At 54.2% G+C, this 27,352-nt stretch overlaps 1 protein-coding gene across 7 annotated transcripts in view; it reads left to right on the forward strand.

The window, feature by feature from the left end:
- CDH22 (cadherin 22) overlaps positions 1 to 24,556 on the forward strand; it is a 95,810-nt gene extending 71,254 nt beyond the window's left edge. For 4 of the 7 annotated variants that reach the window (XM_075108378.1, XM_075108376.1, XM_075108377.1 and 1 more), the window contains 4 exons: positions 2,806 to 2,927; positions 3,242 to 3,359; positions 12,389 to 12,640; positions 14,105 to 17,283. In XM_075108378.1, the coding sequence (XP_074964479.1) occupies positions 2,806 to 2,927; positions 3,242 to 3,359; positions 12,389 to 12,640; positions 14,105 to 14,643 (1,031 nt within the window). In that variant the 3' untranslated portion in view covers positions 14,644 to 17,283. The other 3 variants (XM_075108380.1, XM_075108379.1, XM_075108383.1) reach the window with 3 other exon arrangements.
- Positions 24,557 to 27,352: the final 2,796 nt, after the last annotated feature.

The raw sequence follows: 27,352 nt of genomic DNA on the forward strand, positions 1-27,352 counted from the left end.
ACTGGCCACGTGCTGCTCGGCAGAGCCCTTTAAGGGGACATTTCTGTGCCTTCCCACAGCCACCATGCACCACGTCTGCTGTTCTTCCTGGCAGTGGTACATGCCTGCTGAGCATTTACTTCCGTGTGCTGGAGCATGTGCAGGCGTATGTGCGCACATTTCTGTGCATGTAGAGGAAGCACAGGTCAGAGCTTTTGGCTTTGCGGATGTCAAGTCTGCATCAGTTAAGTGCATCATGTCTTTCATCATGGATGTACACCAGCAAGCTTGTTTGCACTTATGGCCATCATAAATTCAGTTTATGACACAAGTTGCAGAAAACATTTGAGATGTTTTACAGTTTTGGAGTTTGGATTTTTTCAAATACATCCAAGCATTTTTCATATTTTGTACCCCTAAATCCAGCTACTGGCCCAAAGGAAGACGGAGGGTGATACAGAAAGCATTTGAGGAACCTTCAAATAGACCGTGATGCAGCCAAAATAAAAAGAAACCGATGCGTGCCTCATTGGAAGAGTAGACAACAATGCAATGGTTGCGTTTCTAACCTTGATGGTCCTGAGATGTCAGATTTTAACGCTGTCACTGAGCCAGAGGCAAGCATGAGCCTCAGGCTTCAGCGATTTTGGAAGGGGCAAAAAAAAGAGCTTTTTTTTCTGAGGGTGCATTTAGAAAGGACAACTGTGCTTTGAGCTGTGCTCAGGGGAGTTGGATGTTAGTTATGGCTCAGGCAGAGGGATCGGCGTAGGTCCTTGGCATGGTGACATGGTGCATGGATGACCCCACTCGTGTGCATGGCATAAAACACTTCTGGCAGCTGCTCACTGATGCTGAGGAAGAGGACAAGACCTATGGTTTTGCCTGACTCTAAATACATGGATAAGGCTATGAGACATATCTTGCAGGGAAGCTGCCGTGCTCAGGCTCAGCCAGGCATCCCAGCCTGGCCCTGCAAAGCCTCTATCACACATGCTGTGCTGACAGGTCCTCGGGAGAGTTTGGTAGCACTTGGATCAGCTCCTGTTTGCAGGCAGCTCTGGCACCATGGGGTGTCATGGGAGGAACTGGTCCTCTGAGTCACAGTTAGGAAGGGGAATAAGTGGGGTCCTGGGCTCTTCTTCCTCTTTTCTCTTTCTCTCTTTCCTCATCTTTCTCTCAGCAGTGCCTCCAGGGCAATGCCAGCTTGCTTCAGAGCTGAGCACCAGGGACAGTTATCCATCTTCCTGCAGGTCAAGGAGGGGGTGATGAGATGCTGTTGTCCTCCTTCTCGCAGGAATTGAACCCTTTTTCCTCCTGCTCGTTCATGGCCCTAGTGGGTATCAGGTGAACCCTCTGCCTCCCCCAGGCTGCCTGCTCCCGTACCACCCAGCTGCCTCCCCCTTCCTCTCTCCCTGAAAGCAATTGCAGTTTATTTCACTGCACCAACATGCCTTTTAAAATAACACATCGTTCCAGGCTTTTAGTCACGACTTCTGCCTCCCTCCCCCGAAAACAACCATCTAATCACCAGAGCAGCTGGTCTGGGTGAGAGGGAGTGATAATGCGAGAACAGGGTGAAGGCAGCTCTGGGGAGAGGGGCTTAGGTTCCTGGCTAATTATGGAGCAGTGTTAAATCTCCTCTCCCCTGGGTCCTCCTCCACCTGATCTGTGGGGGCCAGCATTAATTTTATAGACAAACAGTCAGCAGAGCTCCTGCCCAAGCAAGGAGAGAGGCATCGGGTCTGTCACAATCATAACCTCTGGGTAAAACAGAAGAGATGGAGTATGAGGGAGTTCTCATTTCTGGAAGCACATGCGGTACTTCAGAAAACATTAGGCCCTCCAGAGTGATTTATAATCTTATAGTGAGGGCTCAATGTACCTTTACGGTGAGTGCTGTGGGGTAGAGTGTACTGTGGTGAGTGGAGCTGTAAATGCAATCCCTGTCCCATGTGTGGAGCAAGCCCAGAGCAGCACCAGCAGCTCCATGTGCCCCCAAGGGAGGGGAGCGGGCTACGAGCTCCCAGCGCTGCTGGCTGTGCAAGGCATGGCTGGCGAGTGCAGGGGTGAAGGGGCTGCCCTAGATCTTATGATGTGACCTGCCCTGTGCCAGCTGGCAGGTGGTGCTCAGTTCAAGCTCAAGCTGCTGGTGGCAATGCAAAACCTGGCATCAGTGTGCAAGGCCTGGGTCCCAGGGCAGGAGACTCATGCCTTGACAGGGAGCATTCAACCCCGGGTCACCTGGCTGTGGTGGAGGTGCAGGTGGCAGATTTCATCGCTGTCCTGTGCTTTTAGTTGATACCAGCTGTTTCATGTACTGGCTCTGCTCGCTCGCCTCTCAGCCATTGCTGCTAGCTCCCTGGGGTGTCAGGGTCTGGATCCAAGTCAGGGTGTGATGTTCTCACTTCAGAATTTGTTTGTTCTCTTTTGGTGCTGTCTGGCTGTAGCACAGATGCTCACTGGTGGTGACTGACCCTTATTGTGGGGACTTGCTGGGGGCTGCTCAGCTTTTCCAGGGCTAGAACAAGCCAACAGTAGTGTTTTGGGAGTCCTCGGTATACAGCCCAGCGGTTGGGTTTCTTTGCTGGAAAACAGGCGGGGTGAGGCTGAGCGATGCTCTGCGGGCGCTGCTGGCCCACAGAGATGGTCTGTGCCGTGGGCAGGCAGAGGTGTGGTACTGTGCGACCCTCTGCACTGGCAGCAGCTGAGTGGCCGTGATGGCCTCCCGATTGACAGATATGAGGAGGGTTTGCTCCCTTCTAGCAGCATAGTAGCAGATGGCACTTTTTGCTGAAGCTCTGCTTCTTTTTTTTTTTTTTTTTTCAGATAATCACTCACAGGTATCGAGAGCCTCTCTCCGTATCCGTATCCTGGATGTGAATGACAATCCACCCGAGCTCGCCACCCCCTATGAAGCGGCTGTGTGTGAAGATGCCAAGCCTGGCCAGGTAGCAGGTGTCCCCCAGCCCTTCTCCTAGGTCTCCATCAGTGCCTGCAGCAGTCTCGTGCTGCGAGCAGTGCTCTGGACCAGTGCCAGCCTGCCCGTCCTTCCCCTTTTGCCTGAATACCTTCCCATGCAGCTGCTGTCACGCTGGGAGCCACTTTGCTGGTGTCCTACAGCTATGCCCATCGGCAGGGCAAAGGCTTATCCCTTGCTGTGGCAGAAGCCAGTGATGCTCTGCTGGAGCAGACCCTGCGAGCAGGGCCCGTGTGAGGGGCTGTGGAGGCAGCACTGATTCTCACCTCTGCTTTCTCCCTACAGCTGATCCAGACAATAAGCGTTGTGGACCGTGATGAGCCTCAGAGCGGCCATCGTTTCTACTTCACGCTGGCACCTGAAGCCACCAACAACCACCATTTTTCTCTGCTGGATATTAAGGGTAAGCCCTGCTGCACCCTTCCCAGTCCTGCAGCCTCCAGGCTGAGTGGCACAGCTGGCCACGGGGAGGGAGAATGGGGCTGTGAGCTTATGGTCCATCTGTGCTGGGTGGAGCTCAGGATGTGTTGGGTACCCTTGTAAGGCCAACCTTGCCAACCTGAAATGGTGGGATTGGTTAGCTAGCAGTTCAGATTTCTTCAAGGAGGCTCTGCCAGCTTTATTCTCTGCTGCAGAGAGGTCCAAAGCTCCTCTTGTGATGTCTGGTTAGCCTTTGTTGTTTTCAGGGCTGTCAGTCCCTTTCTTGATGTGAAATCTCCAACCTGCCCACTGGCAAGGAGATGATATGGATTTACAGATGAACACGCTCCCGTTTTGAGCATTATGATTTATCCCTCTCCCAGGTAAATCCTGGAGTGTGGGTCATCCTGGGGCTGCCATGTGGGTGGGCAGCTTCTGTGCCCCCAACAAACAGGAGTAGCTCAGAAGTCCTGGGAGGGAGCGGGGCTGTACAGCAGCCAGACCTTGGCCATTGCGGGTTACCTGGGACGTGGCCAGCAGAGCCAGATTCCCTATTAGGCAATGGCTCAGGAACACAGTTCCTCTGGTTTCCTGAGGGTCATCCTGTCCTTTGGGAAATGCAGCTGGGCAGGGCTGGTCTGTTCCTCTGGGAAGCTCTGGGGTTCTTTGCGCCTCTGGGCTGAGCGGCTCAGGATGACTCAGTCCCTGCCTGTCGCTGTAACCCACGAGGTGCAACGAAGGTTTTCCTGGCTGAGCCCTGGTTGCTATTTGGCTTTACAGACTGCAAGGTCCGGCTGCTTTTGTGTGGACGATAACAATCCAGAAAGGTAGTTATCAGGCTGCTTCCTATTTTTGACTCCTATTTTGGATGAATTTAGTTGCTGATTGCAGCAGAAGTACAGCAGGGACCTTTGCAGATACTGGTATCTTCTCCGGCCAGATGTGCACTTACTTGTCAAAGGGGTCAGCCCAGATGGGAGCCAGCAGACCACACTGAAATGCTTATTTGTTTTGTTGTTTGTTTGTTTTAAAAACAAACAAAAAAAATTTCCCTCTGTTTTTGCAGTTTCATCTGTTAAAAGTCTGATTTAGTTTGTTCTTATCAAAGGAACCTTCTGCTGACATAAGATCCTGCTTGCTCAGTTTGGTTCAGTATTATTAGGGATAGTCAAAATGGAACTTGCAGCAAAAAGTTTCAGACGTAATCATAGAAGGACTGATATTGCTTTGTATCCTAAAAAATGCAGCTACCCTGGCACTGATGGGCAGCTGTTCACAAGACCTTTACGTTCTTATCATGTAGCAAGCTTTGATCCTCTGCAAGATTTTGCCCCATGCCCAGCAATTAACTTCCTTCACTTTCTTGGGAGAACCTTATAAAAACATGATTGAGCATGCTGGGTTACCCCCCAGTGTCTGTCCCCACCTGGCCACATCCAGAAACTCTGAGGGGCCCAGGGCCACGCTCCCTGCTCCGAGCCGGGATGTCTGCCACGGCTGGGTTGCGATCTCGGCCATCACTGCTGCTCTGCCTGTCTGGCAGGAGGGACCTGGCCAGGGGTGGCTGGAGCTCAGCGAGGGCTGCTTTGCTGCCTGGTGCTGTGTGGGGATCACCCCCCATTCGTTCAGCTGGGGTTCACCAGCAGCGACACGAGAGCTGGTGTTGCAGGAGGGTGCAGGACACAGGCTCGCGTGCCTCCATCTCCTCCAGAGCTGCTGCTCTCTTGAGTAGGATGAGGCTCTCGTTGCACAGGGTAATCCTTTGTGCTAAACGATCCCACAAACTTTGCATGTGGTGTAACACTGCATAAAATGAGTAAAAGCTGGCATCACCCCCCGCCTTCTGTTCTCGGGAAAACAAATGCTGTTGCTGCAGGGTTATTCCCGGGGTGTTTGGAGACCCTCCCAATTACAAAGTGATGCTGTCTTCCACAGCAAGAGGAGGCGGCTGCCTGTGCAGATGGAGGCACCCTTCATTTCGAATACATGTGCATTTTAGTGTCAACTCCCTTCCTTTGATTTCTCCCCCTTCCTTTGTTTCCTCCCCACTCTTTTTCTCCAGTCCACTGAGTGCCCTGGGTGCACTCACCTTCGCCCCCTGCTCTCGTGGGTTCCCTTGCTGCATCCTCCTTTGTCCCCCTCCTTGCCTCCCTCTCGTGCTTCACCCCTCTTGCACTTGTCTCCACTCCTCCATATAAATATCAGTGGTGACAAACTGCTACCACCAGCCCATCTGTTTCTTTGTACAAATTTGTAGCCAGTTTTGAAACGTGATTTATAAATATTGCTTTTGCAGCCAAGGAGTGACACTGATGAATGTCAGCACAGATGGATTCACTAAGCTCTTGCTTAAATCCTTCTTCTCTTTTTTGCTTTGCACCTACTTCCCTTGGCTCCTGCAAGGCAGCAGAAAGCCACCTCAGGAGGGTGAGTTGTCCCCAGCAGGCAGGGACCAGCATCTGCTCGGGAAGGCTCCCACTACAGTTCGTCAGGCAGGGCAAGAGCACCCCGGTCATGGCAGGGCTGGTAGGTGAGGAGCCTGTGCGGCTACAGCCAGCAGCAAGTTAGCTGCGAGCTGCCAAAGAGGTGTCCGAGGCTCAGAGCTGGCCGCAGTGCGGACAGGCTCCCTCAGGGGGCTGCGGGGTGTGCCCCTGCGGGCAGGGGGGGCAAGGGAGGCAGCTGCTTGGGCAGGCCCCTTGCTGGCAAAACTGACCCTGCAGGAGGCTGGAGAAGCAGGAGTGAGAGAGTCAGTTCAACGTTGAAGTGCAGAGCTCTGTCGCATAGGTGGGAGCAGAGCCAGCTGGGGTAGTGCAGGGGAGCAGGAGAGGATGCTGAACTCTGCTTAGGCTCTTCTAGGACTCCTCCTGGGCAGCCCTAGGGTCCTAGGGGAAGTCCAGGGTGATTGATGGGGCAGGCTGTCCATCAAATTAAGATCTTGTGGACTACCTGCTAGTAGGTGGGTGTATGGCAGTGGTCATGGGGCAGGTCTGCTGCAGTCTGATACTGCCATGATACAGTCACGACACTGCCACTTGCCCACACCCTGCTGGGTCAGGCCCCCAGGCAGCCAAAACTGCACAGAATGGGGATGGCCCTTGCAAAGTGCCTGCAGTTAACACCTGCAGCCTCCCTCGTCAGCTCCCAGCGGCACGCAGAACTGCCTTGGCTCTCATGCTCTGGGTCGGAGCTACAAGAGCAAAAGGTGACCCTGCGGGAGACCTTGTATTAGCTGGTTTGCAGAGGTCAGGCTTTTAGAAACAGTGCTGTTTCCTACTGGCATCTCTCCTTGCTTTTGCTCTGCTCTAAAGGGATGCTCAGGCATTTCCTAGTTCATCAGACAAGGAATAAAATTCTGGATCAGGGCAAATGAAGTGCCTAAAGGATGAGATAGAACTGGAAAAGCTGACCTCACCATGGTCCAAACAGTTCCAAAGGCATTCACCATCCTCTGCCTCCTAACTCACCCTTTGCTGGATCTTTCTGGCCTGAGAAAATTGATTACAGAAGGATCAAAGGCAATTAAAGCCTGAAATCATGTTCTCCAAGAAATGCTAATTGTGTTGGAAGGGATGGTAAAAAGCATCCAGGCCCAACAACCTGGAAGGGGTGCTAGATAATATGGAATGACACATGGAGCTACGGACTCCAGAGCTCAAGGGCTAGGCAAGCAGATGTCTGAACTCTCTGCAGGTCTCATTAAGAGCATGTAATGGGTGATAGAAGATCTGAAAATTGTAACAATCAAAAGCAAAATGTTAGAATTCGAGGATTGCCTCAGGATAGAGGAAGCCTCCTCCAGCCCTGCAGGGATGCCGTTCTCAGCACAAGCAGCGCAGATGCTGATCTGACAGGGGTGAAAAAAAGCATCAAATCTCCGCAGGGGCTGAGCAAAAGGTAAACGAGCAGCAGTAGTGCTGTGGCCTGGCACCCAGAAAACTCAGGAACAGGAAGAGGCAATAGGGAAAAATCAGACTCTTCTCCTACCAGCTGCAGCCACCTGGGGCTGGAGTGGGGGTCTGCTCCTTTTGGGCAGCTCCAGGGGCAACATGGCCGCAGGCCTAGCTGGAAGTTGTGTGTGCCTCCCTGGCGCTGGCATGGACTGGCACTGGCGCTGCAGAACAGCTGCTGGAGAAGGGGAAGGCAGATGCTCACGTGGCCCCAGTAGTGTGAGAGAGAGCAGGGATATCGAAATCCAAACTGGAGGTTGCTTGTTCCCTTCTGCTCTCCAAGCGCTGTTCAAGATTGAGTTATGAGAAGGATTTATTAGTTGTGTCTTTGAAGCTGCCAAGAGCCTCTTTGGAGACGGAGTCTGAGAGACTTAATTATTTTATTATTCCTAGTGATGTTACGCTACCACCAGAGTATATTGCGTTCCTAAACTTTCCTCTTACAGCAGTATTGACTGGTCCCTGCACATGGACACAACAAATTGATCCACGTTGGTTTCTGCCTTTTCTGGTGACTTGCTCCTCAAGCAGACAGAGGTGCTGTCTCCTGTCCGTCACACAAGGTGATATGATGTGACATGGGATAAAATCACTATGAGGTCAGGGAGAGGGTGGCATAGGAAACCTTCAGAGGAAATGTCAGTTTGTGTAGCGAGATGACAATGATATGATAGTAAATGGTTTGGCTTGGGGCTTCAGAGAACACATGGCACAACCGTTAAGAGTGGTGTGACCATAGTCACAAAGACTGGGCGGGAAAACATAAGTGTGGAGGTCCAAACTTGTCTGTGCAAGAAAGCTGTGGATTAATGTCTGCTCAAATTTCAGTACCACCTCCTGGGAAATGCTGCTTCTCAACCTCATGACCCCAGAAATGGACTTAGAAGAAAGCTGCTACAGAGGAAGAGGCACAAGAGGCTGCAGGGCCAGGCCTGCCTGGCTTTTCTTTGCAACAGCTGAGGCTGTGTTGGTACAAACAAATCTACACCAAGACACACATCCTGAAGCAACTGCCTTGGGTCAGCTGCATGTAAACAAACAACTACACCAAAAGAAATTACACTGTTTTGTAGGAAGTTGCTTTGGATACATTTTCCAGGATACATTTTCCCAGATGTGGGCAAAAATTTCTTCACTCCTATGGTCTACATTGCATTGGCATTGCATGGCAGCAGCACTGCTTTTTCTGGAGTATCTTAGAAGGGAACAAAGAAGACATTTGCAAGTAACAGGGATGTAAATGCCTGCCAGAGAATTGTCCAGGGTGCCTGGGGAGCCATGGGCACAGAGGGTGGGCAGCAGGGAGGAGGCTGGAGCCGTCTCAGTACCTGGAGGGGACTTGTCTCTGCCAGACTGGGGTCTGGCTGTCCAACATTGGGCAGCAATGTCATAGGTGTAGATGTGAAATTTCTGTGGATCTCCCTTCTGTAGGAAGTGCTCATGTCACCCTGTTCAAAAGAAAAAATGTATTTTCATGATGTTTGAAATAGTGTTTTGTGGTTGGGATTTCTGTCTCTCTCCGTAGCACCGAGTTTTCTGTTACAGAGCGAGACCTCAGCCCCTTCCTGAGCTCAGCTTTCTCAGAGCAGAGCTGTCTGTCGTGCTGCTGATACATTTAAGTACTGGCTGCTTTATTTTGACTTTGTGGGTTCAGCAGTGAAAATATTTCTCCTTCCTGTACTTGGAGGTGAGGGGGCTCGGCGGTGCAATGTGCTGTCTGAGCAGTCCCAGCTGAGCTGAGGTTAGTGGCTGCCTCTCTGCGACTTGCAGATGTATTTCCCCTTGATTTCTAGAAATGGTTTCTAAAAATACAGTGTGCCTTGTGGCAGGTCTTCCTCCCTTACAGGAGCTGGAGGTGGCTATAAACAGAAAGGGAGTCGCCAGCCTTCTGCTGCATTTCCAGAGAGGTGAGGAGCTGGTGCTACACCTGCATTTATGCAGCACTAAAGGGGTTCTTGCCCAGGTGGCTGGAAGAGCTCCCAAGCACAGCATTTCATCAGACCTGGACTAGAGACAGGCTGAGCAGCACAGGGAGGTACAGGGCTGCGTGCGTGAAGATCCTCTGAGTCAGGAGCCGACCATGAGATCAGGCTGGTTACCTGACTGGTGTGATGGTGCCAGTGAAGGCAACCTTCCTGGGCTGAGGGCCAGAGCCTTGCTTGCTCACAGCAAATGGGTCTGTCCCATTTTCCTGTGGCTTCATCTCCACTGGATCCAGATACCCGAGGCTTATGTTTGGCTGGGCTATCTAGGAGTTAGTCCTGGCCTCTTGCTGAGATGGTGCCATTAATGTTATTTATATCTCCCTACTATGCTGCAGCAAGCTGAGGGAGCAGCACCAAATGAGATCTTGTTACCTTTGTGCAAATGATTAGCATAACAATAATTTTTTTCTTCCTAGCTCATCCTTGGTAGGCAATAGGCAGCTTCTCAGCAGAGTCTGCTGCTGGCAGGATGCCACACTTGTTCCAGGCTCCTGCCTCCTGGGGGGCTGGTGCTCCCCTGCTCCTCCTGACAGCTCTGCTGAGTTGCCTCTGTGCTGGGGCCACATGCTGCTCCAGGAGTCTCGGCCACGGTGGCAGATGTCCTGCAGGACCAGGTGGCTGCCCAGGCAGAGGTTCAGTGGTCCCAGGCAATGCATGTGGTCAGAAAGATCATGCTGTCTGCTGTGAGCAATCCCCTCCATGGGCTGGTGATGCTGCAGCGCTTGGATCATGTCTGACTCAGGAAGCATGGGTCGGTGCTGGGTGCTGCAGCCTGGCAGGCAGTATCTCCCTTCTGAGGCAAACTGTCTCCAGGTCGACGCATAAAAGCATTTGTCTTATTGTTGTCTTCTACTCTGTGCTCTTGAGGATGTTGCCTGCCTGAATGCTGCTGAGAGCAGGGATGAGTGAGGTTACCTGGAAAATTCCCTTAATGGATAAAAGATGCTACATCCAAAGGAAGAGTTTTTCTAGTGACTTGCAGCACAGTACTGTGTGCATGAATAAGATCTGGTTTTGAATATCTCCCTTGTGACATTCAGTGCAGCCTCCAAATGTTGGCTGGTGTGGTCTTCTCTCTGCTAGCCTTGCCTTCCCCATGTTGAGCTCTTCAAGGCAGACCTGTGCTCTCAGATGAACTGGAAGAGATTACTTTCTCCCTGTCTCCTTTTTGCTGGAATCCCAGCTCTCCCAGCTAGGGTGCCAAAACCTCTGCTCTCCCCAGCAACACAGCTGTATTCTGGCAACACAAGAAACTGGGGTGGGCTGAGTCCAGAAACCTGACAATAGGAAGCAGCAAACTGGTATTCAGCACCATGACAGCTGAGCACTGTTCTGGGCACAAGCCCATGCACTGCTGCCTCCCCTCTGGGCACAGGCAGCCCATCTTCACTACTCTTACTGCACCCAGCCGTGCTCGGCTCCAGCACATGCTGGGTGGGCTTCTCTGCACCTGTGGGTCAGCAGGGGGGCACATATTGCCCCAGCTCCTCCTCTTCCAGACTGCCGTGAAGCAGCTTCGCCCTCACTTCACCTTTGCTGGGGTTGGTTGTAGCAGTCCTGTGGGCAGGTCATCTGTGCTTCTGCTGTTTGTACTGGCAGAGCTGGACAAGGGCTCAGCACTGGGATCCTGGCAGGCTCTGCCCAAACTGCGTTGGCCCCAGCCCTGAGCACTAAGAGGGTAGATGAGCTCTGTGCTCTGCTCTGCTCTGCCCTGGCTGCTGTGCAGTGCCTCCAGGATCTGCCCCGCTTCCTGTCTGGCCAGTGGATCTTCCCTGGCCCACAGCTAGGCATGTGCCTGCCCCTCTGCTCTGCTGCTGGCTCGCCTCCTGTCCCCGCTGTGCCCCGTGTGCTCTCATGCAGCACCCGATCCATACGGCAATTTCCGTGGTGGCAGGCAGCCCAAGAGCCAGAATTAGAATAGATGTCTTTTCCGATCGAAGAGCTGATTGATAAAGAAAGGGGCCAGTCCAGCATAAATCAGGTGCAATGAGGAGAGAGTCTGTAGACAGCAGCACCTTGCTGTGAGCGGGCCAATCTATGTTTTATTAGATAAAGACTGCAGACAGTCAGCAGCGACTTCTGACATCTGGCCACAATTGTTCAGCTACTATTCCATCCCTTCTTGCCCACTCTGCTGCTGGCTGGCAGCGAATAGCACACGTGAGCAGGGAGCCTAGCTGATTTTCAGTCCCTGTTCCTACCCTCCCTGCTCCAGGTCACCTGTGTGCAGCGGCTGCTTGGGTTCATCCCTGGCACTGGGGCCTTGGAGGGGCCCATGAAGTGGCCGTGTTAATAGGATTGTAATGGGTTATGCTGTGCCGGCTGAGCCCCTGAAACAGCAGGGTTTGAGCAGATGGAGAGGAGGATGGCTGGCTCAGCTGGGAGGCTTGGAAGGAGCTCTGCCTGCTCCTTCAGAAGTTATAAAGGATCCTAGAGGTATTTGGCTTGCCGGCTGAGGCAGGACCCTTCATCCGTGGCCCTCGGGTTTGGAAGCAGTAACTGCTCTTGTAGGTTCAGTGCCATCTGGAGGCCCACATCTGCGCCGGACTGAGTGGGCCAGGTCAGGTCAGGAAGGGATCTCCGTGTCAGCAACAGATTTTTATCCTCGTTCCTGCTCTGTGCCACTCTCAGAGGGTCTTCTGGAGGGTTTTTTTCCTTCTCTCTGTTCCAGTTGTGTTGTTTGTCAGCACAGCTCAAACACATGCGTGTGCTGTTGGTCTTGTGTCGGGTTCACCGTGCCCTGGGCATGCTGGCAGGTCAGACACTGGGGTGGCCCCAAGGTGCCCGGCGAAGGGGCGCACGCTGGAGTGCAGCTGGCCACCTCCAGGTGCTCAGGCTGCTGAGGGGCTGCTGTGCAGGGGAGCAACAAGCTTGCTCCCTGCTCCCCTGTGATGAAGAGGAGGGAGGCCCCGTCCCTTCTTTGGGTGGTTGCTGGAGTTGGCACACGAACAACCGCTGTGTGAGTGGTAGCAGCCCACCAGCACCCTGAGTGTTCATCTGGAGTGTGGAGGAGCCCACAGCAAGTCCTCCTGGCTGTGCTATGGGAGTGACTTTGCTGTGGGTTTACTTGTTCCCTGCAGACAACACGGCTGCGGTGCACACACAACGAATGGGCTTCAATCGCCAGGAGCAGGATGTGTACTTGCTCCCTATTTTGGTGGTGGACAGCGGCCCCCCAGCCCTCAGCAGCACAGGGACTCTGACCATCCGCATCTGTGGCTGTGACAGCAACGGGGCCATCCAGTCCTGCAACAGCACCGCCTATGTCGTATCAGCAACGCTGAGCCCCGGTGCTCTTATCGCACTGCTGGTGTGCGTCCTCATTCTGGTCGGTGAGTGTCCGCCTGTTCCCCAGCCTGCTCCTGTCCTGGCCCATCTCCTCTCCATCCAGCATCACACGAACAAGTGCAGGTGGTTGCCGTGGGCATGGTGCGGGCTTCTCTGCTACCTGTCTCCTTGCTGGTAGCTGCAGCATGGGGGGCAGGAAGCCCAGCCCCCTGCCAGTGGGGGACCACTGGGGAAGCTCCCATGTTCACCCCAGCTCCCCTGCACCAGGCAGGGCCCCTGCAGGGCAGCCAGAGCAGGGCTCCCTGTGCACAGACAGGTGGGCTGCTGCCCAGCGGAGGCTGGAGAGCTTCTGGCTTGCTCCCTGCCTCGCGTGTGGGAGCCAAGAGCTGCTTGCAGGCTGCCATGCCATGGTCACCACAGGTGTCTCATAGCAGATGGGGCACGTGTGCATCCCAGCACAGTGGCCAAGGGTGGCAGGTGTGGGGTGTACAGTTGTGCTCTGACCTCGGAGCACTGGGAGGGTCAGTGTTAGAGTGTGCATGAGCACATGGGCAGGACATGAAGCTGGGGTGCACGCAAACCAGAGCATTGCCCAGGTCGGGACTGGCACCCTGGGAATGCTGCTGGCTGTCACTGACACACTGGCACAAGCTTGTGCTGGGCCGCCACAGCAGGGTGTGAAGGTGCCCAGGAGGCGTGGGATTGTGCACACGTGGGAAGGCACTTTGAGAGAGGGATGTTGCAGTGGCCTCAGATTTAGCGTAGGGCAGTTGATGGACGCTGCTGCTGAAAGCCCTCCGGCATTGGTGCTGGCTCACAGCTGGCTCCCGAGGGCTGTCTGGACATCTGTGGAAGCCAGCACATTGTTCAGTGAAGTCTCCTCTCCTTGGCATATCTCTGCTCCCTGTCTCCTGCTGTGTGTCCGTTTAGAAAACCCTTTCCCACAGGGTGCACTTTACACTGGTTTCATTTTCCAACACAGCGCAAACAAATTTCTGCCTAATTGCCCAAACGAATAAAGTGCACATCGGTGCTTTAAAGGTGATGGGATGAATGGATGATGATCCAGGACACAGCTGCAGCTCGTTGCTCAGGCTCTATGCCATCTGCTCCACATTCACCCTCCCAACATTTGGCTGCTGCTGTGATTCATGCACCCCCTTTTCCTACTCATCTTCTGCAGAATTCATCCGTTTGTCTGTCCAGGCGTGCGTTCATCCATCCGTCCCTCCTGTCTCAGTGGTCGTGCTGCATGCGAAAGGACGCTCCCGGTCTGCACTGGAGCACAGGCAAACCTCTCTCCCAGCCAGTGACACAGCGCAGCTGCTACTTGATGAGCCTGGCTGATAGGAACCAGCTGGCATGCCAGTGGTCTTGGCTGCAGGGCTCCCTGTGCCAGAGGGTGCTGTACCTCTGCACCCTGCCGCCAAGCATGGGCCGTCCTCGCCCCACGGGAGCACAGATTGCACGAGCCCCTGCTCCCGTCTGACCATCTCTTCCTTTCCCAGTGCTGGTCCTTCTGATCCTCACACTGAAGAGACATCACAAAAGCCACCTGACATCTGAGGATGACGAGGACATGAGGGACAATGTCATCAAATACAACGATGAAGGGGGTGGCGAGCAGGACACAGAGGCCTATGACATGTCAGCCCTGCGCAGCCTCTATGACTTCAGTGAGATCAAAGGCGGCGATGGAGGCGGGGGGCTGGGAGATGGGGGCCTCAGCGGAAACCCAGCCTCTGAGCTCCACGCCCTCCCACAGTGGGTGCAGAGCCCGGACCTGGACTTCTCCGTGTTCAGAGACTATATCTGCAAGAAGGTGGAGCAGGCGGATGAGGACCTCTCCGTGCCGCCCTACGACTCGTTCCAGACCTATGCCTTCGAGGGCTCGGACTCCCCCGTGCCCTCCCTGAGCTCCATCAACACCTGGTCCAGCGGCTCAGAGCAGGACTTCTCCTACCTGGGGGGCTGGGGGCCACGCTTCCGGCAGCTGGCAGCACTCTATGCTGGGCGCAGGGGCGAGGAGGACAGCGAGGAGTCCTAGCTGTCCCGCCAACCCCTCACGAGGCTCCTGACGCCTCCTGGACCAGGGCTCCATGCCATGAGGTGCTACACGGGCAGAGTGTGCGCCTCTGGCCAGGCTCTGTGGCTGGCAGAGAGGGGGGCTGTGCCATGGGGCCAGGGAGCACTGGGCTACATCCTCCTCGGCAGCTGCCTCCTGTTCGGGGCACCTCTGCCCCCGCATGGTGAGGCTGGAGTGCCCAAAGGAGCCGCTGTGGCCATCATCATCTCCTTAATAGCAGTCTCCATTAAAGCACTACGCATTAATTTAAGAAAGAGAAAATCTAATTCAAGAGAGTTTGGAGGGGGTTTCTCCCCCACAAATTATCATTTAAATAGATCTGTTCAGTGAGCCCAGTTCAGGAAAGGAAGAGCAAACCGGGAGCCTTTTGTTGTCTAAATTGTTTTTGTCACTTGAGTCAGAGCATTTGAAGTGCTTTGATTTCTTTAAGAGCTTTCCTTGCAGAGGGAAACAAGCTTTTACCTCTGTTCAGCTTTTTCCCCCTTTAGGTTAGCTCGCTTTTTGGAGTCCTCCTCTCTGCGCGTGGGCTCCTCAGCAGCACCCAGCTGCTGGCATGGTGGAGTGTGCCACACTGGGGATGTGCATGCTGGATGCAGGCTCCAAAGTCACAACCTGCACGGAGCAACCGCTGCACTAGAGTTCACTTCAAAACACACTTTGCCTCTAAGCTGCAATTGCTTCGCCTCTTAGTTCTTAGATCTTTCTTGTGGTTATCAAAGATGCTTGTGATTTGAAGGAGCTCTCCCTTCCTGCACAGCATGCATTGTCTGCGAGGTCTTGGCATGCCCCATGGCCCCGGTGATGGACAGGGACATCCCACCCGCTGCCGAGGCATGGTGCTGTGGCCACAGAGCAGCCATGGTGATGGAAAGCGCCATTGGAGTGGCACAGAGTGGCACTCCCCGGGTTGGCTCTGCCAGCCCCTTAGAGCAGGACAGGCCCCGGTCCGCAGGGCTCTCCGCCAAGCATTAGCTTTCTACCAAATGGCATTGGCTGCGCAGGGCAGAAGGGAGGCCATCAGCCCACCCAGTGGTGGGGGAGAGCTGTGTCCTGGCTAGAGGACCATGTTGTAGGGTGCGGGAGAACCCTAGTCCCCTGGTTTGGAGGGATAATTCCTGCTTACCCTGAGCTGACAGCAAAGCATCACCATTGGTGATAGAAAAGCCATCCCCAGGACATGTGCAGGAGGCCAGACCCTGCTGGCACTGCTGCACAACCAAGCTGGTTGCTGCAGGCTGGCAGCGGGCCTGTGACACCTCAGGGTACCCACCAGGGTGTCCCTACCCTGGTGCCCCGCAAGAGACCTGCACGAGCTCCCACAGCAGGGCCACCTTTGCATGAAATCTCTGGTTTCAAGAGGCACGTCAGGAGGCAGCCAGCAGGATGTGCCATTGCTCTTGGGGCTGCAGATGATGTTGGAGGAAAGTCCTCAGTGCCCTGCGTCTTTCCAGCCTGCTGACTTCCCCCGGGGTAAATTGAACAGTGCATTGAGCGACACCCATGGGCAGCTTCTCAGGCCGTCCTGGCTAGTGCAGCTCCTTCTCTGTTCACATTGGAAAAAAAGTCAATTATATTATTGATAGGTAACTGATAAGGTCTCTCAAGGCCTGACATCTTGGGCTTGTCATTGGGTTTGTCCTTTTAGTTTAGCCATGGTGTTTTCTATCCTTGGAGAAGGTTTAAATGTAAATGTACATGCGTGTTCATTTTTTACTGTGTTTTGCTTCCCGGCTGCTGGTGTTGGTCCTTTAGCTGCAGCATGAGACCTGACAGCGGAGAAGGGCAGGATGCATCTTTGCCACAGCTCTTGCCCTCGGTAGCTCCTGCCCTTGGCTGCTTCTGCCTGCTGCAACCACATCCACCCATGTGGGAGCTGCAGCTTGGCTTTTGCGCTGGGACCGGGAGCTGCTTGTTTCTCAGGGTCTCTCTGGTCCCCGTCGAAGGAGGCAGTGGGCACCTGCTGCTGGCGCCTGTGCCCCGGTGTGCTGCTGGTTCACTGTGATGATGCTGGGGAGGCAGCGGAGCCAAGGGGCTGCTTCGCACTGGCCCTCGAGTGCCAACTCTGGCCATGCCGCCTCAGGCAGGTGATGCCTCAAACCTTGGAGCTGGAGAATGGAGCGAGCCCTCTCTTTCCTCAGGAATGTGTTCATGTTTTCCCTCCGGGCTGAAGAGCTGTGCCCGAGCCCCTCCGGAGCTAGCCCTTCCTCTAGCAAAAGTGTTGTGCAATAGCAGGGCTCTGTCCGTAGGAGATGGGGTCTGACAGGGTACGTGTTAGCAACCCTCCCACCGGGTTATTCCCCATCCCCAACCAGCCAGTCCTCCCCTATGCGCATGCACGCACGCTTGCGTTTTTATTTCTATCCCACATGTAAATACGGGAGGAGCGCAGTGCCGAGCGAGCTGGCTGCTCCGCGCAGCACTGCCCCGCACTGCCTGCCCACCTGCACCTGGTGGGAAGAGCTGGCAGCTGCCACAACGTCTGATGGATTCACTTTGGTTTTTTTCTCTACCCAAATGAAATAAGGAGGTTGATTTCCTCACCCTTGTTATTTTTTCAAGGTCTTTCTAGGACCTGGAAATAAATTATTTCCTTGTCGTCTAGTGTGAGTCTTATATGCTTCTTTTGTCTTGTTTTGTTTCCTCAAATTGCACTGTCAATGTGGTCACATCAGCGCCTCCCCAGAGGGACCGTGCTGGCTGCCCTGCCAGCAGGACAGGCCACGGCACTGCCTGGTGCAGCGCGTTCCCTGCCGGGAGCCTGCAGCCAAACCGCCTGCCTCCCGCAGCAAGTTCCCACTGGCAGGAGGCTGCTACTCGCTTTCTTCCTGTTTTTCATTGAAATGCTCATCAGAAAGCTTTTTCAAGAGAAGGGTCAGATTTAAGGTCTGAATTTGAAGGAAATGGTGAAAAAAATGTCCTTCGCTTTCTCCATCTCTTCAAGAGGAGAAAGCTGGGTTGTGCTTTGAGTGGCACGAGGTGCTGGGTTGTGTGCTCCAGGCTGGCTGTGGTGCCTGCCTGCCATTGTCAGCTCCCAGCAGGAGCCACCCAGCACCAGGGTCTGGGGTGCAGCTGGCACAGGCTCCTCAGCACAGCCCCAGAAGCACTGTCCCTGTGCGAGAGTGGCAGCAGCTTGTCCTGTGAGGGGGTCAACATTCCTTGGTTCTACAGAGCAATAGGAGAAAGCACAGGAGGCAAACGTAATGCCAAGTGACAAAAGAAAGTCTGATGATGCATCCTCATGATCTTCCTGTCTCAGCCAACAGAGTTCCTTAAAGCTTTTTAAAAAGTGCATCTTCAGTGTTGTTCTCTAGAAGTTGCGGACAGCCTTATAGCTGACCAGCTGATCACTTGATGTACGGATCCTGCCCATGTACTTCTTCCCAGCTTCAATACGGCTGGGCACTGCGAACAGGTTTTGTTACCATGACCCATTCTCATGTTGGTAATGGCATGTAACGCAGCAGCGTTCAGTTACCGGCTGCAGCAAAAAAATCTCCTTCGTACTCAATTTTAATACTGAATGGTGCAAATAAATTACTCTCTAGCCTGACCAGAGATAAATCAATTGCTGATGCTTTTCTTGATGGCAAGGGACTGGGGAACGAGCAATGTGTTAGTGGCAAACAAGCGTGAATGTCCCTGGGCCCAGGAAGCCTCGTCAAGGTGCGCGGCTGCAAATGCTCTGGCACCCGTCGGTGGTGGCAGCACTCTGCAGAGGGCTGGATGCGGCGCACAGCAGCTGTCTGGCACAGAGAGAGGGGGATGTGCGCTAAACTCTGTAGTGGCATCAATGTAGGTCAGCAGATAGCACAGGTAGAATTTAAACCTCTCCATAAAGTGACAGTCATTTAAATTGCATCTTGCAGTCCTCGTTCCAAAACAGGCTTATTGATCCCTGAGGTCTTTAAGCGTTTCTGTATCCTTCACCATTCCTGTGCCTCCACCCCCATCCTGCTCCCTTGATCATTCACTAAATGTTATGGAAGAAGCATCTGGTGACCTTTGATGACAGCAGTTAGTGGGATGCTGTAACAGAAGGGAGGAGTCTTGAAGCCAGAGGGTTTTTCAGACGCACAAGGTGTGCTGCCAGACCTTACTGTACGCACTATTTTTCTTTTCACAGTTGCAGTGAGTGCCTCTATAGCTGCCAGCCTTGAGGAGACCTTTTTGCGAGCATCGTCGTTAATTGCCCACACACAGCAAGTGTGTCAGCAGTGCACTCACAGCTGTATGCTCTGGCAGTCTGGACATATCAGCCAGTTGCTGTTTGCAGAGAGCTACTGATGGTTGCTGTGTGTTTGCACCCAGGGTTTTCAGACCAGAACCTTAGCAACAAGAGTTCTCATGTTGCAGCTGCAGCCAGCACAGAAATGTTCTCTCTTTGAATTCCGCTGTCCAACTTCAGGCACCCAAACAAGCAGCGTGGTTACCTTGGGACTCTGGGGATCAGGTGGACTGGGTTGCCCTAGGAACTCTCCACTGACAGAGGAAGTGCCTGCTGTTAATGTGCTCCTAACAAAGGAGGTAACAAGTGCCTAGTGAGAGTACACTGAGGCTGGGCCATGCAGAAGGATTTGCTGCTTGATATTGTGGAGGAATGGAGAGAGCTCAAAGCAACAAATTGCCAGCCAGAACCAGACCCTTAACTACAAAAGAGGAGGATTATTGAGAGCTCTGATTACAGAAGCATCTGTGAAGATGTTTTAAGAGCTCCATGCCCCCTCAACACAGCCCCTTTTGAGGAAATTTTTCTATAGCAACTTCTCTCTCTTCAGCAGTTGCACGGCAGCCTCTGGCTCCTTGCAGGGCAGGGCAAGGGCAGGTTGATCTCCTTGCTTCTAGAGGAGAGGAAGCCAGTCCTGCTCTGCAGACTGGTGTCCAGTGACAGAACTGTCTCCGATCCAGGGGCTGAGCTGGCCAACTGGGCAAACCCAGGGGCTGCCCTGCCCCTGAAGTGTGGACTGAAGATGCTTCTTCCAGGTCAGTTTTCTCACATCAGCGGCAGCCCTGGGGGTGTGGAGCATGCAGTGCTATGGGCCAAGGGCTCCCAGCTCATTACCGATGCCCGCATTTGTGTGCATGGAGCAGGGCAGTGGGTGCACAGGATAGGCAGTCGCGGGGCAGAGCGGGCTCCTGTAGAGGTAAGGCAGGTGCATGCGGAGGCAACTGCTGCACGCTCAGAAGGTGATGGAGGTGGTCAGAAGCTGGCCGTGCTGTGCCCTCCATGCTGATACCTGCAGCTTTGGGTGTTCCTTTGCCTGAAGGAAGTCGGCTGTGGCCAGTTGCTTTGTAGGAGCAGAGCACGGCAGCTCCAGTGGAGCTGCTTTGACCGGTGTTTTTGGCAAAGACCGGCTGCTCCCCAGGTGCCCTGGCTCCTGCGGTGTTCCACATACTTCCACAGGGCTCCTGGCACTTGCATGAGAGTCACACCCCCACCATGCTCCTCCGAGCCCGAGACACAATCCTCACTACATGGGATGCAGCCTGCAGCTGTCTGCTGCCAGCGAACAGTGAGTCCTGCAGGTTTGGTGCCCCTGTGCTACAACAGCAGCTGGATACTGCAGCTCTGCTCCCGGCCCCGGCACAAAGACGCTGCAGCGGTCACCTCCAATGCCTTCGCTCTGAGCCACAGCGAGCTCCAGAAGGCAAGGTGTCCAGGCCTCCTCCAGAGAGTTATTTACAAAAGATGGATGTGATCCGCTGGGATCATTAAGGGGAAATGAAAAAAGGCCAGTGATATCTGCACCCCCAGGAGAAAAATACATCTCTCGTAACTTGAGTGCAAGCAAGGCCGTGTAAGCCTCCACCTCCTGCTTGCGTTGGTAATACACTGCTCAGGAAGGTGATCACTTTTCCCCCCATATCCTCTGAGGAAGCTGCTCTGTCACCAGAAAGCTGACTCCTTTAACCACCTCTGCCAGAGCTAATATCACAGCTCCCTGCATCCTTTCATTTACCAAGCCCTTGAGCTTCCTTTAGGGTTGGTATCAGACTCTTGCTGCTCAGCATAATCTCAATATTACATCTCTGCTCTTTGTGCTCAGTGCAGACAGCAGCTGTGTCTTGTTAGGGGTTTCTTGCTGTGCCATGGTGCTCCAGTTTGTGCTCTCTCCTTGCTGAGGCTCCGCCATTTCCCATACCATCTTGGGAGTGTTTCCAGCATCCCAGAGATGACCTAGGCTTGGGGTCATTCCCCCTTGCAGGTATTCCTCCCCACTCACTGGCAGGGGAGCTGAGTTTCCAGGCAGCTGTCATGGCTACGTGTTGCTGCAAACAAACAAGTTACAGAGAAATTAAAATGAATTTTACTTGGCCTTGGAATCTTGCTCCTGGGCAGTCAGTCAGTGGGGCTGAAATCTCTCCCTCATCTTGCTAGGCATGCCAGGGCAGTGCCGTGGAGAGTGGGCATTGCTGCTGCCTGCCAGGACTGCTCCCTGCTCAGGACGCTGGTGCCATGGGGAGCAACCAGGCTGTCTATTGGCTACTCACACATCCCAGCCTGGTCCTTCTTCTGGCCTCGTGATGCTTTTCCAGATGAGTGTGGATTTAATGGCTGTTCTCCAAATTCTTAGGAAAATACCCTGGGCTTTGCAAAGCTGGATCTGATACAGGTGGACAGAGTCTGAAGCCACCGGGACATGCAGACACTACCAACACAGCAAAGCAAAGCCAGGGGCCCTTGCACTGTAATCGCACAACCCCAACTTTACAAAGGGCCTCAGTTCAGCCTGCCCTTGCCGTTGCCCTCGCTGTTGCTGGAACCCAGGTGCAGAGGGTCAGCATCTGGCATTTAATGTCACAACACTGGGCAGCAAGGAAGGGTAAAAACGGGAGCAGGAGCCGAGTGCCTCAGCGTTTGCCTCTCCTGGGTTGTGCAGCATGGCACGCTGCCCGCACGCCTCTTCTGCTGGTGCATTTGCCAGTCATTTGTGGTTAGGATGCCAAGCAGTTGTTCTTAGACATCCCTCATCTATTGCCAGCAACAGTGAGCAAGTGTGGCTTGAGGATTAACTGCTCTGTCCAGCTACACTGTGCTTTTATTGACATATATTTTTCATCTGTCTCCATCGCTGCTGTAGAGGAGCTGCTCAGGTGAGCGAAAATTAGTCCAGCTGTTCGCTGAGGGGAGCAGGCACCAGCCATTTCTAAGCAGAATGCGTCCCCTTAGCTAGTGTTTTAACCATGGTAATTGGAGAAGTTTTAATCCCTCTTCTGCTGGGGGAAGCACGCATCACTAACAGAAACAATCCACCCCGACTTATCCCCAGCTGAGTCAGCCTACAGCAGCTTCCTCCGCGGTCAGAAGTCACTCACCTTTAGCCAGGAACCAGGCAGCTGTTGAAATCCCTTCACATTGCACGCAAATTAGGCATTGAAAATACTCATTACAGCCAACATGACACGCCTTCATTATTCCAGAATAATTGTCTGAAAGGCTCAGCTCGCAGCACAAGCTTCACTTGGTGCAGAAATGTGATAAAAAGAAAACAGGAAGTGCAATCAATGCTTGTAATCCTTTTAAATAAAAAGGTACTTGCTAGTAGCTGCCAACATCTTTAAAAAGCTGTGATTTCCCTGGAGAGAGCCCTTATCAGCTATGACTGCATGTCATTCTGGCTGTCTGTCAATCCATCAGACTTCAGTGCCACTGACATTAAGAAGCCAGGCGTTAAGATTATCACATTTAGCCGTAATGTAGCACAGATTGTGTTGACATTTGGAAAGTATTCCACCACAGGAGCCATTTGACTTCTATACTTTCTTCGTAAAGAAAAAAAAAAAATGCTTTGAAGTAATTCAGGGAGGGAGCCTGCTCTGCCTGCGGGGTGCCGGATGGCCATGCCACCCTGCCATCGCCATGAGCTGGATGAGGGTGAGGGCACACCGATGGGATGGCGGCGAGCAGGAGGGACCCCAGTGCACACCATCCACGCAGCAGGCAGGCCCTGGCTACAAGGCAGATGTCAGGTGGTGGAAAGCTGCACTCTGCTGCTTGGAGCTTCCTCCAGAGCCCTTCTGTGCAGCTCTCCTGCGGGGCCTGTCCAGGCATGGCTTGCTTTGGAGGTTCAGCTCCCAGAGCCGCAGCCCGGCCTCGGCCTGTGGCGGGGGCTGCTTCCCAGAAACGCTGCTCTCCAATTCCTTTGCTGCACCTGGCACGAAGCACACTTACACTTTGATTAGCTGGTGTCCCCTGCGCACGCCCTGGCCAGCCATGGTGCAGCACCTGCTTTGCCAGCAGGGACCAGGAGAGCAGCACCCTGTGCACATACCACGGGGACAAGGGCTCCTTCCCTCCTCCTGGCACACCTCCTCCCAGGAAGGCCTCAGCTCTTCCCACAACAGAGAGGGGGATATTCCAGGCCATGCACTGGGAGGAGGCCGTAGAAACAATGGTAAATAACCTGAAACGAACTGATTAATCTCTTTAAATAACTGTGAAACCATTTTCCAGAAAAAGTTAATCTACTCTAAATGGCTCTGGTGCTTTTCCTGGGCTCCAATCAATATATGGCCACTTGCTTTTCATGTGTAATTCACATTAATTGCAAAAGAGCATTTTCTGAAGAAAATGATGTTCTGCAAGCAGAAATACAAAGAGACACTAGGACCAATTTGCTTTAAATCCCAGAACAAGACATGCTGTCAGATGTACGGGCAAGCTGGAGATGCTGCAGCATCACAGCTCAGCGTCCTGGGTTCCTCTCCAGGAAGCTGCTGGAGGTGCTGGAGCGTGTTATGCCCAGCTGGCTTGCTCAGGAGACAGGTCTGGCTGTTGGGACCCTGGCCTGTGGACCCCCAGACCACCAGCTGCAGAGAAAAGGTGGCTGCAGGATTACAAGCTTAGGTCCTGCCTCCAGAGCACGACATCACTGGGACCCAGAGGCAGCCATGCTCCCCTGCCAGGCTGTCCTGTCCAGGGCAGCAAAGGCCCAGCACTGCCTCTGCACAGCAACACTCTCCCATCACCCCAGGGCCACTGTGGTCTGGGATGGGCCTCTGCACGCAGAGCCGATGTAGCCCAACCACAGGTCAGATCCCCAGGTCTGTCCCATCCCCTTCATCTCCTGCTTAGATTTGCATTTGTCAGGTTTGCCCCATCCTTGCCCAGCCTGATAGCATGTGCCCACACCACCGGCTCCCGGTCTGCACCACCCCAAAGCTAAGGAAGGCTGGCGTGGGGTGGACAGGGAGGCAGACAGGCAGGTGGCTGGATGGGCCGATGTCCCCAGCAGGGCAGAGCTTCCCCAAGGCTACCCGACATGGGGTACTGAGGTCCTGTCCAGCCTCGAGCCATGCCTGCCTGAGAGGAAGACAGGCACCCCTTTCCAAGGAGTCCATTGCTTTTCCGTCATCTGCTGTAAAACCAGAGCATAATTTTCCAGGATGTCATTCTAATTCTAGTGGGAAAGCTTATTACTTGTGATTTACCCATAAAAAAGCCTGGTGACTTATGGCTGTGTGTCTGTGGGTTTGCCCATCAATCCATCACGGGGGCTGCGGGCAGGATCTCTGCAGGGCAGGGGGAGCACAATATAGGGACTGAAGTGAGCATGCCACTGTGATTGACATGCTGTTTTTACCATCCGTAAAGCCTCTGACATATTCCTTTTGGCTCGGTGCAGATCCGCACTGCTGAGCTCCAGCACAAATGTCATTAAAACATGTTCTACCCATGGTACCTATAAATAATTGAGGCAGCAGGTCTGCACTAAGCTCTGTGCTGCAGCTTCCTGCTCCTCCAGTGAGGGGGACCACGAAGATGACTTTTCCTTCTCCCATTTACCATCTTTGAAATGAAGGGGTGCCTGATGCTTATCCCCACACTCATTTCCCTGGTGTGCCCCCTGCAGTGAGGTGAGCACAGACCAGTCGGGCTCCAGACCTTGTCCTTGAGAGCAGCCAAATGGAGGGTGGTGCAGAAAGCTGTAAGTTGTGGGTGGCTCCTGCCCTGGGCACTGTCGTGCGTGGACGGGTGGGGAGTGCCTGGCAGAGGGGTCTGGTGGTTTCAGCAACGCAGGCCTCCTGCGGTCAGCAGTCCCAGCCCCCGCGCTGTCACAGCCTGCAGTTCCTGACTGCTGATGCCCACCACTCGCGGATCTGCGGCAGGTGTCCAGAGCTGCCCAGAGCAGTGCTCATGGGTCTCACTGCATCAATGTGTGATCTGCACAGGTGTTGGTGCATAGTAAATACCATCTGAAATAGCTTAATGCACTCAGATGCATTTCCAATACTGTCGCTAAGTGGGAAATTCACAAGCCTGGCAGGGAAATCCATGGCTGAGAATGTTTGTCACTGCTGTGGCCTTGGCAGTGCCTGATATGAAGCAATCAATCTGTGAGTACAGCTTTCCTTGCCTGACCAAGGCTGGTGGGAGCATCCCATCTCTGTGAAAGAGCCACCAGGCTGCTGACACTGTGGGATGGTGCAGTGCCTGCCACCCATCGCATTCACGGGACAGACCGCTGCGGTCCTTCTGTATGTCCTGGCACAAGGGGCAGGTGCTGTCATTGAGCTGGGCTCCCGCAGGCCAGCAGGCATGCATGGATCGTGGGCTGGCAGATGACTTTGCAGGCAAGGCAGCAGCGTGGGACACCAGCAGGCTGCTCAGCCCCTGTGAGCAGGGCCCTGTCTCTAGTGAGAGGGACGAGCTCACACCTCCAGCATCAGCCCCCCCACGCCTCCTGCCACGCAGGTGCTGTCTCCCTGCATGCCCACCAGCAAGTTGCTTCTTTTTTCCCTTCTCATGACAGCCACCAGCTCCCCCGTGTCAGTGGGAGTCATTAGCAAGCATCACATCGGGAACATGCAGTATAAATACTGAGTGCTAATTTCACCGCTTCGCAGTGCTGGTAGCAGTAATCCTGGCGTGATGCCACCTCTCCCCAGCAGCCTGCGCCCTGCTGCCCCTCGGCTCTGCCAGCCTGCAGCCAGGCTTCTTCCAGCTGTCTCATGACTCCCTGGGGTTCAGGTGAGCACATGTGCGAGAGCGCTGTGTCGCCACACATGGAGGCATGCACGGGCACACCCGCATTGCCCGGCACAAAGGCACCCACGGAGCCATAGCAAGGTGTTCTGGTGATGGAGGAACACCCTCCTGCCCCAGGGCAGACCTGTACCACCATGTCCTCGGCCAGGCTGGCACAGCAGGAAGCAGGGCTGAGCGTGGCTGTCCTGTCCCGCCGCACACACGCCTGCACAGCGGTGGGCACGTGCAGAGGCAGGTGCTGCTGTCTGCATGTGGAGGCGTGCAGCCATGCAGAAGCATGTGTGTGCTGAGGCACAGACGCTACGCTGTGCAGCATGCATATGCCCTGACAGATCATGAAGGTATATTAACTAACAGCTGTCGGGCTCTTCCTGAGCACAGCGGTAACACAGTTGGGACCATTGTGATGTCTTCTTAATTTAAACTTGTGTTGTCTTTCAGCCACGTGCTAATGAGGGCTAATGGGGAGATCAGCTTGCTGCTTGCCAGCATCGCTGTGTGCTTTGCCATGGCCCTGTCACTCCTGCAACCTGGCTGTCCCCACTCGCTGGTGCCTTTCCCTGCCTTGCTGCTGCAGGGGGAGGGGGACTCAGGGTCTGCTCCCCAGGGAGTGAGCTTCAGCTTGGCATGTCAAAAACTGCTCTGCTGAACCATCTTCTCTGACCACAGAGCAGCAGGACTCATTCAGGGAGATAGCCTTCTTGTGCTTTTTGTGGGCAGCCCCCGCAGTCTCTAGGGCTCCCTTGTATCACAGCATCAACAGACTGAAGAGCCCTGATCAGACCCTGTGGCTGGGAAGCCCGCAGTGCTGGCATGGCCCCTCCTGCCCCTGGAGCCCCAGGACAGCCGCACCCTTGGGACCCTCCTCACAGAGAAGGGGAAGCTGAATGCTCCTGCAGTCCATGCCAGCCCCCTGTATGGCCCCACCATGCCTCGGGGTCTGCATGGGCCACAGTGGTCTCTGGTAACCAGAGGAGTGATAGCCCTGGCTGGTTTGGCCATGGCTCAGTAACTTTTTGTCACCTGTGTGCCCCTCTGGCTTGTGTGGCTGTGGTGCTGGTGGTTAGGGATGGAGCAGCTCTGCATGGGAAATTTCTGCTTCAGAGGACTGCTGTGGGCTTCACAGGAAGGATGGAGTTCTGGGAGCAGCCCCAGGGGCCCATCATCCCTCTCCCTGCCGGTCCTGCGCTCCAGGGCTGCCTGCTCTCCCCTCTCCACAGCCTCAGGTGCCGGGTATGCAGCAAGACCTTGTCCCAGGGGCTGCAGCAGGGACACAGCAGAGCCGTCGGGCATGGCTGGTGAACGGGCAGCCCCATGGGTGCCAGTGCTGGCCAGTGGGAGCGGGAGCAGGGTACTGGAAGCTCAGTGGTGGCAGCATCCCTGGAGCTTCTTCCCCCAGCCCAGTCTTCCCAGCTCTGTGTAGCACTAATCCACATATTTATCAAGATTAATGAAGCATGCAACAAATGTATAGGCGAGGCAAAGCAAGCCGCAGAAAGACAGAGACAATGGATGACAGCAGGCGAGGAGGAAGATAAGGCAGTGTATTGTGCAGACCTGGAGAGCAGTGTGAAGCCACACGTGCACTCGCAGGCCGGGGCTGCACACGAGCAATGCGTGCTCCCTGTGTGCATAGCTCCTTGTGTACGCTCTCCCAAATACCTGCACAGACATGTGGAAACG

Source organism: Phalacrocorax aristotelis, chromosome 13 (assembly GCF_949628215.1).
Source record: "Phalacrocorax aristotelis chromosome 13, bGulAri2.1, whole genome shotgun sequence".
NCBI classification, from domain to species: Eukaryota; Metazoa; Chordata; class Aves; order Suliformes; family Phalacrocoracidae; genus Phalacrocorax; species Phalacrocorax aristotelis.